Genomic DNA, 18,358 nt, shown 5'->3' on the forward strand with positions numbered 1-18,358 from the left:
GTCAGCCCTGAAAAACCAAATGAGCCGATCTCTTACTGAGATCAAGGAAAGTAAAGCGGAAGCAGGCCACAAAGCATATTTTTCACCTTTCACATGAAACAAGGCTGCAGACAATGATTACTTAAAAGATCAATTATCAGCAGCAGTGTCATCTACTGATCGTTTCAGCACTCAGAAAACAAGACACTCGATTACAGAGAAAAATCAGTTTTGTTGCTGTTGTTCTGTTTTGTTTTTTTTCCACGTGTGTCGTGTCGTTCGTCTTCTCTCAGCCCAGGTCAGACTTGGAACGAGAGGCGGGTTTGTGGAACGACGGTTAGTTGTCTCGAAGGGGAGGCCAGTGAAGGGTTAGCTAATCTGTTGGTTTATGGCAGCACTCTGTTATTCCAAGGCCAGTGGTAACCTTGCCCCACCTGTCCTGTCATTTCTACCGTCGGGGCTATTTTAGGGACAAGTCCCCCCCCCCCCGAAGTCTACCAAGACCCTCCCCTCCACTCCGACTCACTAACACTTCAAAATGGATGCCAACCAAACACTTCTCTTACCAGCAGTGATATACTGCTGTGCAGCGAGCTGTTATGTGCTGTAGTACGCTGGAGGGCCGGCACTGACGGACTACTGGGCACTGAACCTTCTCTGAAAAAACTCAGAAATTGTAACGGACGAGCGTGTTGTTTTATCAGTCAAGGTTTTCATGTATCATTCAGTGAGATTGCTGCCTGGCCAACAGTGTGGATATCAACGCAAGTCACTGTTGCTGTTATTAAAAAGGGACGTGACACTCATATGCAGAGCTGAGGAATGAGTTTGTGCCTCACAAGGTTCTCCGATTTATTTATATTTTTACCATTTATGAAACACTGACGGTGAGCTTAGAATCAGGGTTGGTTCTTTTATCAGACACTGATCATCAGGGATTCACGTATAAAAAAATACAGCCAGGACCAAAATCTGGATGTGTTAAAACACGCACAAGTTTTGTTTCATGCACAATTTATAAGCAGAAACGCCTTTAACTGCAGGCACGGCCGCAATAACTTTAATCTGATCTCGCTCGCTGAGTGAAGCCCAGTCGTCTGCATGTGTGTGTGTGTGACAGCGTTGCATATTGTTTACTACAGTATGTGGTGTCGTCCGGCGCTGCGGTCGTCGTCGACGCTGCCCTGCACACTGTCGGCCGTGCAGCAGCGGTGGCAGCGTGGACAGTCTGTCTGGCTGCAGTGTGGGAGAGCAGGGGAAATGGTTTCGAGCAGCCACAGGCCAAGGGTGGCATTACCCACAAGCCCCGTCGCCGGGCTGCTGCCGTCCCATCAATGGAAGGGGCCAGCCAGAGCCCAAAATATCCCACGAGCCCACAACCCCCGCTCTGCTGCGGCCCCTCAGACAAACCACACCCAGAGGACAGCACGGTGGGCAGGGGTAGAGGTAGAGGGGGCTGTGTGTGTGTGTGCGTGTGTGGGACCACTGAATTATTTACAGGCGAGCCTCGCGCCCAAATCCAGCGGACGGACTTAGCCTGCTGTTGCCTAGCTACATGTTTAGTAGTGTCACATGAGGGAGCGTAGGTTGTGAATGCGCTGTGTGTAAGAAACAAGATACCAAACACACATTTTTAGTTTTCCTCTGCCAGGCTGAGACGCTTTTTTCCCCGTTTCTTTCTCTTTCTTTTTCTCAGTGCTTTTCTCTGTCTTTAACCCTTCGGTCTCAGCTTCTTCTTCTCAGTTTTTTTTCCCAGTTAATTTTGCTCTTTCTGTCATCAAATTCAGCCTAATTTGTTTAGTAACTGTTTGATTATGTTGCTGGTCTTATTTTTGGCCATAGTTTCTGACATGTTTTATATTTTAATTAGAAAGAAAAAGGCCTAGTTGTTAACTTATGGTCCCGCTTGTTTGATGCTTAGGTCTCGTGTTGACAGCTTAGTCATCTCCATGACAACGGAGCAAACTCCATCTGCTGATGATGACCATGAAATGTATTTCTAAGCTCCCAAAAACTGATGATTTCCAAGGTGAAGAGTGACGTTTGATGTTTCTGACTGTAGTCACAGAATCTAACGTGTGATGTTGTTTCTCTCTGTGACCTGCGACAGATAATTCACTTAAGTCTTTTCATTTGTAGTTGTTAAAGTAAATTTTTAATTTCTCAAACATCTAATTTTTGTCTACGATCGAACACAACACACTGACTGCATTCTGTCTTATTGTGTTTTTACCTGCATGACATCAGCAGTCAGAGAGAGAAAACTCAGAAGCTTCATACAACAAGACGTCAGGTCATGAAACCTGGTTTCTGTCCCCGCAGGAAGATGTGATGAATTTGCATTTTGTCCTCGCAGTCTTGTTTTCATTTGATCACGTGATGTCTTTAATGTGTTACATAAGGTTTTGAGTTAACAGCTGTACATTTACACTGTTTCCAATGTGTCAGATTAATGTGGACTGTATCCTTTAAATCAACAACAAAAAAGCTTTTATTCTATTCCTGTTGGATGAATGTTATCCACTGTCTTCCTCTTTCTCAGCTGTGTGTGTGTGTGTGTGTGTGTGTGTGTGTGTGTGTGTGTGTGTGTGTGTGAGAGAGAGAGAGAGAGAGTGTGTGTGTGCGCCCCTGATTGCAATGAAGCTCCAAATCACATGTTGAGGCACATTCCAGGGTGTTTCTCTCTCTTTCAATCCTGCGGCCATTTCCAATGAAAATGTCAGCTACGTTTTGGTTTTCTTTTAGTTTTTTGTTTTTTTATGAGATCTTAACTAAATCAAACCTGTCTCGGTATAAAACCTCACCTCCCCTTCCCTCCTGTTTCCAAATGCTTGCCACTGTGTGTGTTTGTGTGCTGTGTGCAGCTCAGCTTTTTAAAGCTCTCGTGCTCCGCTGTGTCTAAATGTACAGTTTAGTTCCACATGTAATCAAATCTAAATTTCTCCCGCTGCCTCCTGTCCTGTACACATAACTGCTACAGCAAACGTCAAATGCTCCTTGTCGACAGTGCGGCCATGTTACAGCTCTATACAGACCTCCTGATGCGTTTGTAAGTTTGACCGTCCACTCATAAAGACAGAAAATAGCATTCATCAATAATTGTCTTCTGCAGCACTTCAACATTTTGGGTGCCACTCAAGATGTTTGTTAAAGGCAGATAGTTAACCTCTAAATTAGCTCCAATTCGCTGCACATAGCACCGCAGCGTTCTGCCAACCAAGAGGTCATCTTTAAGTTGCTTTGTGCCTGTGCCAAGTTTCTGTTGAGAAAACAAGTGAAACATCATGGCGGAACACACTCATACGAGAGGCTGCTGTTTCATCCTGTTTCCAGCTGCTTGTCAATCCTGACTAATGATGCTCACAATCTGGTATTTCCTCTGCTACATTACTTGCTCTCAGTCACCAGACTAAACTTGATTTTGATTTCATTTCCTTGTGGACTGTCTAATGAGTGAGTTCCCTTAGTGTTCAATGACTTTAATGCATGACTATTTTCTATTCTTGAATATTCAGAGGTTTCACTTTAGCTGGGTTAACCTCCCTCTCTCTCTCTCTCTCTGCATCCCCATCTGCCTGTCGTCTGCAGCTGACTGGGTGGAATCCATACTTCCCAACAGACGAGTGGCAGCCATAACAAGGCCCAGGATAGGAAGAGGTGATGTGGGCTACAGACGGAGAAGGGGGGCACAGTGTCTCTCTGCTGCTGGAGGGGGACGAGGGAGGAAACACATAGCAAAAAAAAAACAACAAAAAAAAGAAAACAAGCCTCCCTATCTGTGTGTGTGTGTGTGTGTGTGTGCGGGCAGGAGTGAGCCAGCTTTAGAACAGGAAACAGAACAATGGCTTCTGGATCAGAGTGGAGCTGAGGGATGGAGGTGGAGGGAAGGTGCGGGGGTACTTCACAGTGCAAGGGGGGGGGCAGGGGGTTGAGGCTGCTTGGTATGTTATCAGCAACACCCACCCCCCTTGCTCCTCCTCCTCACTCTCACCCTCCTCCTCCCCTCCCTCACCCCTGTCACCACTGTTATCCTCATTAAACTCTTAACGGGGGGGGGGGTTCCATCCAAACAAGGACATATTTTACATCAGCTGACAGCCACGCTGTAAGGTGGACAAAGTGGAAGAAACAAACAGACAATAAAAAACGGGGGAGGCGACTCACTTGCATTCCCCCGGCACGCTGCACACCCCATGCTCGACGCTGCATCCTTGTTTGCAGATGGCTTGGGGGAAAGGGAAGAGAAAAATGACAAGTTTGTGTCATCATTTCATCAGCATTTCTTTGTTCAAAACATCACATCTTTTCTGAGTTCTTGTCTGGCACCTTGTTTTTCAGATGGTGAAATCATTAAAATCTAATTTCCTGTGTTTCCTTGTTTGTGAAAAGAGAGAGGACTTTATGTGCAGTAACAATGGATGGCAAAGTCGTCACTGGAAAATTAAAGGTGTCTCCAGTAGTGAAGAGTTTCCAAACATTCCTTGAATTCTTGCAAAGTGACACTTGACATGAACCTCAATGAACTTCCAAACTCCTTTTCCGAAAAGGGCCGTAATCACGTAAAAGCTGAGAAAACAATGTCCAGTGGATTACAGACAACTTGAGTGTGTGCTGTGAGTTTTCGGTTGATTAGTTATTGTGTAATACAAAGGTGAAAATGAAAAACTAAGAAATACATTTATCTGTTCATATTTCTTAAAACATAAGTGGCAGCACAAGCAAATAGTTTGTTTCATCTTCAGAAGTCCTGTCTGTCAGTGTCACAGGCACAGAACCAAAAAAGCAATGCAGCCTCATCAGAAACCTTAACTCTACATAGCAGTACACTAAATAGCAGTTTTTTTGATTTGGTGTATTGATATTGTAAGTTATATTTTTGTTTACGGTCCGCCCTGTACCTGTTTTGCAGCTTGATGTAAGATTTGTCCAGCCCTCCATGCATTCTCTGTTCCCAAACTGGTCACACACATAGTGGCCAAAGTAGTCGTCGCGGGGCCGGCAAACTTTGTTGCACTTGCTGCCGTAGTAATGTTCGTCGCAGCGTACCCGGATGGTGTACTCGAGGCTGGCGATCACGGTTTTATACTCCACCGGTTGCTTCTCCTCTCCGGGATTGATCATGCCTTTGTGTATGCTGCGCTCAATCAGCAGCTCCTCATCTGGACAAAAGACAAAGACTCAGATCAACACAAACATGATAAGGACGCGACACTGTCAAGTTATTACTGTAAAAAAACAGTGGATGATGTTATCTTCCTACAATGAATTCAGCTTCAGATTTCTGATTGATAAATCCCGGCAGCTTCAAATTACTTGTTTTACACATCAACTGTTTCCATCAAAAGTGAAAAAGAGGCAGATTCGAAATTGGTAGTAATTTTAAAACAATCCTAGAGATCAAACAGGAAGAGAACAAAAACAGCATCTTTTTCTCTCTTTCCATTAATTTTGCCTGTTAGATTCAGTCAGCTGCACCTAGCTAGCTCATTAAGCTAGCATTAGCAGTTAACACCAGCTGCTATTTTGTAAGACGGCTGGAAAGGTTTGCTAACAAATTGAATTGAAAGATTGACACAGCTGCTATCGAAATTCTGATACAGCAGCACCCACAAACGTTAGGGGATTACCATGCAGCGGTTATTCTTGTCCTGAATGGACTATTTTCCTAATGAAATCTGAAACACCACAAAACAAGGTAGCTGGTTAATGAAGCCTTAAATAGTTTTACTGCCAAGGTATTAGTTGGATATGCTAACATTGGCAGCATACATGAGGGCAGACTTGGATGTTTTTTCTAATGCTAGTTAGGGTTGCTAAGCTAGGACTGGACAGTCAACCTTTGGGAGAGAGGTTTAGCTAACAGTCGACTGATTGACTGCTTTTTCCACGCTAGAGAACAAAATACTTGACAGGTTCAGTATTTGGGTCAGTTGGATAGGGAAGCCTAAACAACAAAAACTGTGAATGACATTCCAACGAGCAGGGCAGATTCCGGTTATGGGATTTGACCCTACAACCCGGTGTTTAGTGAGATAAGATGCTTCGAAGAAAGCCCGTTGTTAACACATCAGAGGGAAAGTGTAACCTCCGGTCAAACATCACTCCATACCACCAAGAACGTGGAAGAAGAAAAAAAAAGTAGAGGAAAACAGAGGAAATAATAGGAAAATTAAGCAACACAAACAGTGTGTAGGAGTGAGGTCTGCGAGGGCTTGATAACCAAAATGCTCTTTCAGTTTTCCTGCTTGGTGAAATGCTGTTCTGTCCCTCCTCCTCCTACCCCACTGCCCCCCTCTCAGGATATCCAGCCCCAACTCCATCGGAGCCAGGCCGGAAATAATAAGAGACGGGAACAGATGAGGAAGGGCGACATAGGAAAGGCCCTTTAGCTTGTTCTCAAGGAACAGAAGAAGCGTGACCCAGCAGGCTTTACCGCTGCAGAGCCAAATGTGACCTGGACAAGACAGAGCTGGAAGGAAGAGCTCACCCTCACTCTTCACAGTGTTACTGTGTTCAACTCTCTGAAGACAGTAACACTGTGAAGAGCTCACCTTCACTCTTCACAGTGTTACTGTCTTCAGAGGGTTGAACAAAGCCCCGACACAGCCGGATTTAATGGTTTAAATCTGCAGAAAATCATATACGGTAGGATTAACTTCATGACAAATATGATTTAATTATTGTGAAGTCATGTCAGCTTGTCATAAGATGAACATCCCGGTTTTTAAAATGGCTTTTTTGGCAAATCAGTACTTAGCCTAATTTTCAAAAAGCTGTTTGCAAAAATGGTGCATCAAACTTTTCAGACGCCTCAAAGACAGACTCCCACATTTATTCCAAGATGTCAAGTTTCATTTCATATTAACGTTACATCAACAGTAGATCGAGAACGTTATCCTTGTTATCTTGACAAACACGTTAGCATTAATTTGTGTGAGACAGCTAGCATTGCTGCATAGCCAACTATGATCTATTAGACATTTACAATGGTTAGGCTATCTTAATGAAACCATTTTATAACAGCAGCCAAAAGGCACCACAAATAGAAAAGAGTCATTATGTTAGCAAACCGACCAACAGTGACACCTGCTAACGTTAGCTAACATTAGCAACCATAATCTACAGGCTACAGCAAACCTAGTCAGGCTGTAGCACTAAAACCCGTGAGTGCAGGGTTCAGGTTTCCTTCATGAGCGGAGGAATTCTTCACTTCTTTGTTAAAAAAAACTCCCTTAAGCTTTTAAATACAGATGAATCTTACCTTAAAATTATGAGTTCTGAGTTCTAAACCTTTAAATCACTTTTTACCCCCCTCCTGTTGTGAAGGGTTAGGATTCATTTTTAAAACTTTATTCAAACTTAATTCTACAATAAATACACAAATCCATTTGCTTGTTTTAATATCATCACAGTAAGTGCTGAAGTTTGACACTGTGGGAAAAGAGTAAAAAACCCATTTTCATGCTGTCCTGATTTACTGAGTCTCTCTGCGAGCTAACACACTGCCACAGATTTCAGTCCCACACCCACCACCTGAAACACTCAGGCACTCACTCTCTGCTGTTCATCTCCAGCAATTAGATATAAAAATATACACCAATCATGAGCTCTCTCTGTAGTGGAGGAGACACACTAAGAGAGGCCGTTGTTACTAGGGAGAGCAGCAGAGAGTGGGCCATATAAAACCAGCTTATATAAACAACAAGGGGCTTCAGATCTGAGCAGCTGATCGTGTCAAGTGTAACACGATTGTCTGCGTGAAGATTCATTTTATAAACCAAGCGTGACCGATTTGTGTTCTTCGGTTACATGCAACAAGCTGCTTCTGTTTTGTTTGTGGCACTTCAGCGTTGACCTTCGACCCGCTTGCAGCGTAACAGCGATGATCTTTGAACCGAAGTCAAAGCTGTGGTCACGCCGCCAGTTAAAATATATCAGTTTGTTTTGGACGGTGACATTCTTGGTTCCATCTGGACCACAGGGATACGTTCAAAAGCTACAAAAGCTCTTTAGTGTCAGCTTACATTGACAAACACACACATTTACTTACAAAAGCCCCTTTTTTCAGTTCTAAAATGTTGTTTTCTGATCACAAGCTGCTGTACAAGAACATTGGCAAAGAAAATAAAGTGGCGTAATTTTTATTAAATCAGGAACATTCTGATCACAAAATAAGTAAACAAGAGTAAAAATCCAATCAGACGTTTAACAGCAGCTTTTGGTGCTTGCCTGTTGCCAAATTATCCAACCGAGCTGCAACTCAAGCTTCATCAAAGAACTTTTTCTCAATTCATTTGTTTTCAGTAAATCGAATAATCAACCTCAAATATCAAATATGTTCGTCTAAGTGTCCCGTGATACATCATCACGTCATTTTTGCTTGGGCCTCCTTGAAGCCAAGTAAAAGCTACTTGTGAGCCCTAATGGAGTCAAGGAGTTTTAAAGGTGCGAGGAGGTGAAAGCGTCCCTTTTATTACTTTCCTGTCCAGTTAATCCTTTTGAGACCTCTCAGACTTTTCTTGGGTATAGATAATGAATGGATAGATAGGATGACTGTAAAAGCACACCTGGAATCAGTCTCACATTAGCAGTGATTCAGCGATGAAATCATCTGCCTGCAGGTGGTTCAGGCCTGCACCACCAAACTTTTAGTCTCTAGTCATGCTCTCCGCCTCCTTAAGGCAACTCTAATGAACCAGCCTTTCACAAGAGCAGATATAAGAAATGACCAGCGGGTCCTCTCTCTTCTCTCTGTTGATTTGTTTCAACCTGCTTGGTGCTCCAGTCGGGTGGAGTTACATGCACAGTGACACTTCAGATAGCGTCATGGAAATTACACGGCACAAAAAATTGCACTCAATCAAACTTTCAAATGCTGTCCTTCGACTGCCAAAACTTTGTAATGAATCGTTTCATTGCTGCATAGAGCTTGGCACACACTTGCCACTTGAATAGAGAAAGATGCAAATGACCTAATTTTCATGGCTCACATCTATCTACATCATTAAATTAGCAGCAAGCTACCACTTAACCTTTCCAACACAGACCAGATTTATGTTAGTAGTTTGCAGCAACAAAACATAAATCAGTATCTGACATGGGGCTGTGCAGTTTTTGTGCAGCTTTAATTCCAAGACACCAAAACAACACTGTCTATGGCTCTCATCCACAAGCCCATTGGCTCCTGCAGACCAAAATCTTTGGAAACAGGGCTCAAATACATTTCATTTCAGTTTCATATTTAAAAAAGGGTAGCAAACTTTAAATCCCCTTTAGCCCCCTGGTTTCTGATGTTCCACTGATATCAGCACAGTATCTGACCCAGTATCGGTATGTCTCTACCCTCCAGTGAGGCTCCACACCAGCCCAGAGTCAACAACAGCTCCGTCCTCTCTTCTCCTGCCATTTCGGTTTTGTTTTTAGACAGGCGGGGGCTTCCTGAAGCATAAACAGTCTTCACAAAGCCTTCTTTTTCCTGGGGCCTCTCCAACCTGCTGCCCAGACCTGTTCACACAAGGCTCCAGCAGCACACACTGCAGCTCAGGGCAGGAAACTCACTTCATGTCCTCACCTTTCTGTAATCCCACTATTATTATAATCTTTATCATGACGCCATCATGTTTGTTGTTTGGCAGACCACATTCCTCATTAGGATGTCCCGTGCTAATTTGACAGATCGGCACTGGGGCCATCAGGGGCCATCAGAGGCAACTGTGTGATTGAGCAAAGCAGGAGCCAAGTCAAAGCTGGTCAATCAATTTCCTATTAATCATTTAGTCAAAGTCACAAAGCCACGGCCAAAGCCAAGGATTGCTTGTTTTGTCTGACAAACGGTACCAATGTCAAAGATATTCAAATTAAAATCATAAGAAACTGCACAGAATTGTGACAATCAGCTGATTAGCTGAATGAGAAGGAACTCCTCCTTCATCAATGAAGGAAATTTTTAATGTAAAAATGCAAAACAAATTTGCTGATTTTTGCAGTCTTCTGTGATTGTGAAATGAACATCATTGGGTTCTTAACAAATTATCAGATGAAGCAAGCGATTAGAACACATAAATCAGAGCGTTAAGAAATTCAAATGAGGATTTTTCACAATGGTAGAACGCTTTGCAGACGATTAGATGATTAATGAAGAAAACAACCCTCAAAATCTGTACATCTCAAACAACATATAAGCCAATAGCCGTATATCTGTATTAGTAATAATGAAAAATGAGGAAAAAATGCAATTTCTCACATTTGAGAAGGCTGAACCAGAGAGTGACTGGCATTTATAGACTAATCAGCATGCAATCAGTGACAGTCTCCTCCCTATGGACACTACGCAAAATACTTTGGGAAACAGTACAATATATGTCCCGACACCATCTGGGGACGTGTGATTCTGCATACAGAAACATCGAACTGACAAACGTGGTTTTACTCACTTTATTTGACTATTGTTCTGCTTTAGCTTAAATATTCACTGTAGAACCGTGTGAAATAAGAAAACATAGTGCAACCTGGTGAGGGTTTGTGTTGGCTGATAACCCGAGGACTCACAATGGAACTATTCCTGTGCCCACCTGACCTGCAACACATGAAAACTCTCTCTCTAATCATGCTACAGTATCAGTAATGTTCGCTCCACCTGCACGCAACGCCCATAACTGGATGCAACAGGTTCATACCTGTCCCCTGACATTTGTCCAAAGTATTTCCCGAAAATGTAAAAAATCCCACACTGAGGCAGAATCAGGCGTGTGAAAGTAGATACAGCAAGACGTAAATATTATAACACCCACTGACCCTCACCGATGAACATTCATGGGGGCATTTTGTCTATCATAAAATTACACACATGTTTTTAGCTTATCCAGTATGACCTGAAATGAAGCAAGCAGGTAATGTTTCACTTGGACAGGACACTTGGCTGCTGACACTTACTGACAGATTTCAGGATCACGCAATGATAAAATTCTCAGTCCAAGTATACAAGACGGGACTTGAGATGTCAGCACCTCCTGCCTGCCTCCCACCCAACGAGGATTAATAAAGCATCCCTCCAGCCATCACATCTACGGGGGGTCGAGCTAGCAAAGACTTAAGTGTCCCACCAGCAGAGCTGCTGTCAGGCCGAGGCCCAGCAGTCTGGATGCCTGCCACACTGTGGCAGGATAATGAAGTGGCGTGCGGTAGCCGGACAGCTGTCGAGATGCTAATTAGGAGACAGACATCAGAAGAACGAGAGCCATGGTCCGTAATTAATGGCTTAACGATGCAATCTTCTCACAAGCTTAATATAGAGGAGAGCCGAAAACAGTCTGACTGACCCTGAAGAAGGTGAGGAAAGGAGGAGGAACAAGAATAAGCTACCTGTCAATCACAAGTCAGACCCTTGGATGGGAAAGCTCAAAGGTGATTTTTTTTTTTTTTTTAGATGGCTGTTGATCCTCTAAGACGTCAGTACGAATGTGACATGCTCAAACATGGCACATATCAACTGACTCTGGGTGTTTCATGGGTTGGGTTGGCTGTTTGGCTTATATTCTTCAGGATACGGATGCGTAGCAGTTACCTACGCAAATACTCTCTGATAATTAAATTTACCTCACATGGACCCTAGCAGAATCGCTTTGTCGCTGACACGGGAAGCGTAACTTGAACTGAAAGGTATAAGTAGGTCAGAGTTTGAGACACGATTGATTGTAATAAAAAGGGGGTGCGCAGTATTCGCAATGTGGCACTCAACAAATAGACTAAATCAACCTGTCTGGATGGTGCAAACCCTGCAACGTCTTGTCACACCGATCACATCCCTGAGTTAACCCTTCTGTTTCCCTGTGGCGTCTGAATGAGAGGAGCGTGTATAAACAGGATGCAGCTGTGCACAAAAGAAACCAGCAGGCAGGTTAGAACCAAAACTCATCGGCTGTGCGGGTCGATCTGACTTTGACATTGGTGACTTGACAAAAAAATGTTCTCATGAAGAGAGATTAACATATAATTTTTTTAAGCAGGTTTTAATGCCAAGCACCACCCCTGCTACGACATGCACTTCATCTCTCATACGCTGATCACATAACATCCCTGCACCAACATCTCTTCCTCGTGGAAATTGATGGGCCACCTTTCAGCCGAATGGTGGACAAACAAAAGGTGGACGCAGAGAAGCCAGTCTCTGACTGGCATTAAGTCTTCAGTCCACACTTCTGGGTTTTTTTGAGGACCAATTCCTCTGACTTTAACGACACCATGACTTCTAAAACGTCTTCTGTAACCGACAATCCGGCACCGACATCAACTGCATGTCGTGATTGGTTGAGCTGACAGGAGCCACGGTTTAAACCCCCCTCCCAAACTTTCTGTTTCCATTTGTTACACAACCATTTCTATCAGCTTTTATGAGGAGAACACACAAAAGTCTCCATGTTTGCTGGGACTCCCCCGTCTCCGGGACGGCTGACTTTTCACTCTGGATTTTTTGTTTTCAGAAACGCAGTGTGTTTTAAGCAGTTCACAGGGGTGATCCTTACCGTTGCTGTGTGTGCCGTTGTCTTTGTCCCACGCTTCCACTATCACAGTGTACGCTCGCTGAAACAGAGAGAGAGAGAGAGAGAGAGAGAGAAGGTCAGAGGTTATCAAAGTGCACGCTAATACAGAAACTCAGATAGGCCCACTTCAAGATGTGGAGTTTACACAGAAACTCAGATATGAGCCGCCGTCACTCATAAACAGACAGACACGAGTGATCGAGTCACACATATTTTGCATGAAAGGTGCGTACCAACGGTGGGAAAATGAGTCCTGTTCCCACTGTGCTGTCACTGATTAGCTTCAGTCTGCCTGAGGCTAGTTAACGAGTGCAGCCGCTGTTCAGTCAAAGAACAAAACATTCACCTGGAAACCAACAGAACCCATTTGTTCACATTTCAACAGACAAGTTTGCTTTATTATGAGAATCTCATTTCAGAGCCAAAACTAAATCCAGTTTTCCTTCGTCATTTCTGGATCAAGCAGGGATTTATTCTCTCAATCAGCTTTCCCAGTCTTGATCCCAGAAGGTCGACGTTTGTCTGTTTCCTGGGCTCCACAGGGAGGTCAGCGCCCCTGGAACTAGCAGGGATTTGATGACTTGCTCAAGGGCACTTTGTGTGGTAATGTATTGATCTCCAATGGGGCAGATTCATTTTTCCTGCCTTTTCCACAGGGATCTGTTATAAGGCCTCTGTGTGCATTTGAACTCCAGAGTCGGGGAGGCACTTGAGATGATGGAATCAAAACTGTTCAGGGTTTCTTGCAACGGATTGTAGAAATCCTTATAACCTAAAAACATTTGCTGTTAACTATGTGTTTTCATGTGCATAATTGCTGCTCTTGTTCTGCCATAATATTGAATAAATTTATTCATTTAACATATTCATAAAATTAACCGAATTAATGAACTGAATTAATCATAGTAATTTAACTGATCGCTGTAGGAGAATAAAACTATGACTCTGACCAGGCTGACTATAAAGTTTTGTATGAAATCCGAACAAGACAGAAGAGGAAAAGCAGTGCTGATGGTCAAAATCAAGTCTGATACTCATCAGATGGACACACGCTCTACGTATTGTTGGTTTAAAGTCGAACAGATGGACTGTTACTGCGTCTACTGTCGGCCGTTTCATCAAGATCGAGATCGAGATAAGATCACCGACAGAAGTGAACACATTCATGAGAGAATTTCCTGGAGGAAACTCTGCCGTTGTTTTATTTAGTGACATTGCAGATAACAGAGAATATTTTGTGAAATAGTACCTACATTACATGTATTATTGCACACCATTCAGTGCCGTGTTTGACTATTCTGTGGATGTTGTGTGTAAAAGCCCAGCATGCCGGCACACTCTGCCCTACTTTCCAGAGGAGGCGGACTCCGCCATCGCACAGCAACAAACGCAAACTCTGGATTGTTTCAGGTGCAGGACTCTTTTTTTTTTTTTCCTTTTTTTCACGGGCATCAGCAAACAAACCGAAATGGAGCTCGCTGTCTGTCAACTGCATGGGGTCGGACGAGCAGCTGTGAGTTCCCATGACCCAAGTGTGACTCAGAGTGACTGAGGGCTGCAGGGAAGATTACAGGGGAGGCTACAAAGTGGTGCTGGGAGAGATTAGAGACAGAAAGAAGACAGAAACACGAAACAAAAAGGTAGAGAGCTGAAGTGCTTCAAAGGCAATTTAATGGTTTAGAAGGGAGAGAGAAGATGCAGGATGCAGTCAGATATGTGACCATGTTGTCACAAGTACTTGGTAGTTGCCAAGTTTCAGTTTCCACCCACATCTGTCCAGACTCATGTACCATCTGTAGGGACTGAGGGAGGGATTCATCAGATGGGCCAACAGCAACCACCTGAAGCTCAGTATCACCCGAACTAATGAGTGGTGCACTACAAAGCCTCAGATATGGATGCAAAGGAACTACAGATTGTGATGGAAAGTGTTGGAGAAAATCAAGACCCTGTGCCTGTAGGGAGACCTGTACAGACTCCTGCTGGACTGGGAGTCTGTCCTGATCCACTTCTAATGCAGCTATCTTGCCAACATAAATGTTGAATTCAGGCACACATGGCAAGTTGAAAATGAAATCAAACATGGTGAAAGCGTCCATGTAACATCACATGACGTCCAGAGACAGACGGATGCATTCGCAGCAGCATTTTCACCACCTTTTTGAAGAGAGGCAGCCTTAGCTGAGCAGTCACATCAGCTGTAGTGTAGAGCTGCAACGATCAGTCGACTGAAAGGAAATTAATCACAACATGGGCGTGTCTTCAAACGGACGCGAATATGCTCCTAATCACTAGCGTCATGAGCTCGGTCTGAGCACAGACACTGGCTTTCTGATCAGACTCGCCTCTGACGGCTGCAGACGACACAGCGGTGATTTATGAGCCCAGCAGGCAGCCGTAACTCTGTAATGAGTGAAAACAAGTGGACATTATCATAATCAATCTATCCCTTTGTAATCAATTTTAAATGTCACAGCCACCACAGTCCAGACAGATGGAGCTGTCCCACGGCCCCAGCAGAGCCTGACGCGAGAGTGTGTGTGTGTTTATACATATTTGAGCGTGTGTGACTGAGCTAAAGTGTATGTTTGTGTGTATCCTTGAAGGACAGGAGCTGGAGGATCAACGTGTCACGTCTCTGCTGCCTGCAGAGACGACCTTATGAGTCGACTGTGTGTGTGTGTGTGTGTGCGAGTGATGGGGTGGGGTGGAGTGGGGGGGGCTGCTCAGAGAGAGGGAGGGTGGGGAGACACTTGACACCTCCTAACCAATTTACAGGAGTCAGAGGGATTTGAGTTTTCATTAGGCGAGGAGAAAGCAGCCCACTCCTCACCGCCTTCACCTGTTCAATGAATAAATTACTGCTGCAGGAACAGCCGCCAGCCAACTCTCAGCTCTGCTGAGAATATACTGTACAGTCTGGAGCTGCTCCACACTCTGTGCATTATGGCTTTCACGCGCACTAATAAGATTTATTTATTTAGATTTAATTGCTCTGTGTGACAGACTTTCTGGATCCCGCTTTCTGGCATCTAGCGGACAGCGTGATGTACAGACTGAGGCAGAAAATCAAGCCACAATAAAAATCTGGTGGAAATGCTCATACACTAACCAATCTATAAACCCACGTAACAACATGAACGGCGCTGAGGTGAATATTCACACTCTTTTAGACCTGATTTTGGTCTCCGCCATGTCCTGCGGGAAACAGTCCAGACCGCTTGGTTTAAGGTTAAGGAAAGATCTTTGCTAAATGTTCCGGGACAACAAATAAAATATGTAGTTAATGTAGTTAACATGCTCTTTATCAATGTTTTCGAGACTCGTCACATGCTGTAATTCCTCATCAGGAGACTGGGCTGCTGTGTGTATCAGCTTTGGGAATCTGAATCTTCAATAAAATAAATGCAGGGATTCTGCCAACACCAACAATATGCTATTTAATATGTTTGGAGGCTCTTTCACTGAGGAAAAACATTTTTGTTTTGGTTGTGATTAACAGAAAAATAATTTATCAGTTTACACGAGCAACAGTGTCTGAGTATCACCTGCAGATCAACAGGAAGGAGCAGCTCCAGTATCTGATTAACACAAATCTGGCAAGTCATCACTTTAAAGCCAGCTTTAACGTTTAAAGGTGGATTAAAATCAGTGGGAACGTTCCTTTAATTGAAAATTACACAGCAGCAGGGATTTGTTCATGGTAAAGAAGAAGAAGAAAAAGCCTGAGACCCAATTAACAACTTTTCTCGAGTTGTGATCAGAGGAAGAACTAAAAAAAAAAGCCACACCTGTCACGTCACACCTGTTAGTCTATTGACATGAATAAAACATGTTGCTCCCGGCGGAGAGGAGCTGGGATGGTTAATTTAGCACATTATTAACAGAACGAACCCACCGCCCCTCCACCCCTCGCCACCACCTCCTCTCTCTAAGGAGGCCTCGCAGCACCAGCCCTCCCCCAGGAGGCCTCGTTCAGACGGCAAATCTAATCAAAGCTAATCTAATCAGGTCTTTATACTGAGCTGCAGAAGGGAAAAATGACCCAATTCACTTTTCCCACACCAAATGCGTGAAAAGCTATTTCTGTCGCTCCAGGTTACGCCGCCTCCTCCAGCGACAGAATTCCTCTTCTGCGGCGTGTAAGGGGAGCAGTGAGAGAAAACACCGCCTTAAATCCATTAGTTCGTCCTCTGATTCAGCGACATATCTGGAAGACGTAGAAAGACGTCTCCTCCTGCCATCCTAAACAAAACATCTCGGTTTTTTTTATCTCAAGAAGGGAGTATCTGCATCGCATACTGGACTTGTTTCCACAATTGTTGTTTGTTCTTGATCGAACGAAGACGCCAAAGATATCAAACAAAGCCCAATGACCTCAGCGAGTCGCAGGACGTGCAGAGATAAAAGTTGGGAGTAAAACCACTGCGCTCAGGCTTTTGTTACCTCCTCGTCAAATCGCCTGAAATCAGATGCTGCGCCGACTCAGCACAGGCTCCCGCTGTGCACGTCCAGGACGGCGAGGTACTGCAGCCACGAGGCAGGACCACAGATGTTGTCGCCTCCTTCACTGCTGTGCCTCGCATCACAGGCTCAGTCGCTCGTCACTCACATACAGACATGCACACATACATACTACACACGGACATATTGGACTGAAAACCAGGGCTATGAACAAATCAGAATCACTGAAAACAAAAACATCTCTGTATTAGAGAAAAAGCAAACTTTACTCCACTTCACCAAAATCCCCTTCATTCCTGTGAAAAAGGCTTTCATAGTGCAGTTGTCAAAATGTGGCCTGTCTGACAGATTCTGCACGTGTTATTACTGGGAATGTGTCTGTGGCCAGTTCAAATGCTTGGCTGAAGTCCCTGATTCGATAACAGCCTGCACACAGAGTGGAGTGGAAGAAAAGACCAGAGAGGAAGAGTGGAAGAGTGGGGAGAGAGACAGAGAGCCAAATTCAGACCAACCATGACCGTAAAAGTCCACAGTGACTCACTGAGTAGGTTTTCACAACGTGGTTGAGCCCGATTTCAAAACTGAGCAACTCTGACATTTCATGACTGAAATTATATGGACCCGAGTCAGCGGTGGCCGTTGAGTAAACGTGTATTAGACGTAGGGGTGTGTTATATGGCATCGTCGAGAATGTGTTGCAGAATGACCCTGAGATACTCTGATGTTCTTTTATTGCCCACATCTGCTCGGACATGAAGTTAAAGAGACAAAAAGCAGCGAGAGGGCGGCGGAAGCCACAAAGAGGCACCAGCATCACAGGTGCAAAGAGGCTGGACACGGCACTCGGCACAAAAACAAACACGATTTCAGGCTCTCAGAGCGAGAACACGGAGCTTCTCTCCATCCCTTACGACGATCTAAACCCCTTTAGAACGTTTTACTGTCGTTAATAACATGACTGGAAGAAGACACCGTGGGTCCATGAAGAGAGCTGAAAGGTAACCACGAAGAGAGAGTGACTTCACGTTCCCCGGTGTTCTCTCAGACTGCTCCCATCCACCCACCAGATCAATCGTTGACGCTGAACGTTTCTGCAAACCACACGTCACACGGTTCATGTGTTAAATTTGTACATTTGAAGTTTAAGATAAGACTGAGACGGACCCTGAGTATGATGCAGCTCTAAGTCCAGAGCTCCGCGCCAAGCGAGAGGCCAACACCTGAAGCAGGCGCGAATACCACGTTCGGCATGTTGCACTCCAGAGAGCAGCACAAGAGAGGCCTTATGTAAACGCTCTCAAATCCACTGCTGACATTTTGCCCAGCGTAGTTTCACTCCCTCCATCTCGGTCTCTGTTTCCACCTCTACCTTCAGT

At 44.3% G+C, this 18,358-nt stretch overlaps 1 protein-coding gene across 3 annotated transcripts in view; it reads right to left on the reverse strand.

The window, feature by feature from the left end:
• LOC124071565 (protein jagged-2-like) overlaps positions 1 to 18,358 on the reverse strand; it is a 56,345-nt gene that overhangs the window by 18,881 nt on the left and 19,106 nt on the right. For all 3 annotated transcript variants that reach the window (XM_046412199.1, XM_046412198.1, XM_046412200.1), the window contains exons 3-5: positions 12,501 to 12,558; positions 4,878 to 5,138; positions 4,144 to 4,204 (exon numbers count right to left, since the gene is read on the reverse strand). In XM_046412199.1, coding sequence (XP_046268155.1) covers positions 4,144 to 4,204; positions 4,878 to 5,138; positions 12,501 to 12,558 — 380 coding nt within the window. The remainder of the gene's footprint in view (positions 1 to 4,143; positions 4,205 to 4,877; positions 5,139 to 12,500; positions 12,559 to 18,358) is intronic.

The sequence above is a fragment of the Scatophagus argus genome, chromosome 15 (genome assembly GCF_020382885.2).
Source record: "Scatophagus argus isolate fScaArg1 chromosome 15, fScaArg1.pri, whole genome shotgun sequence".
NCBI classification, from domain to species: domain Eukaryota; kingdom Metazoa; phylum Chordata; class Actinopteri; family Scatophagidae; genus Scatophagus; species Scatophagus argus.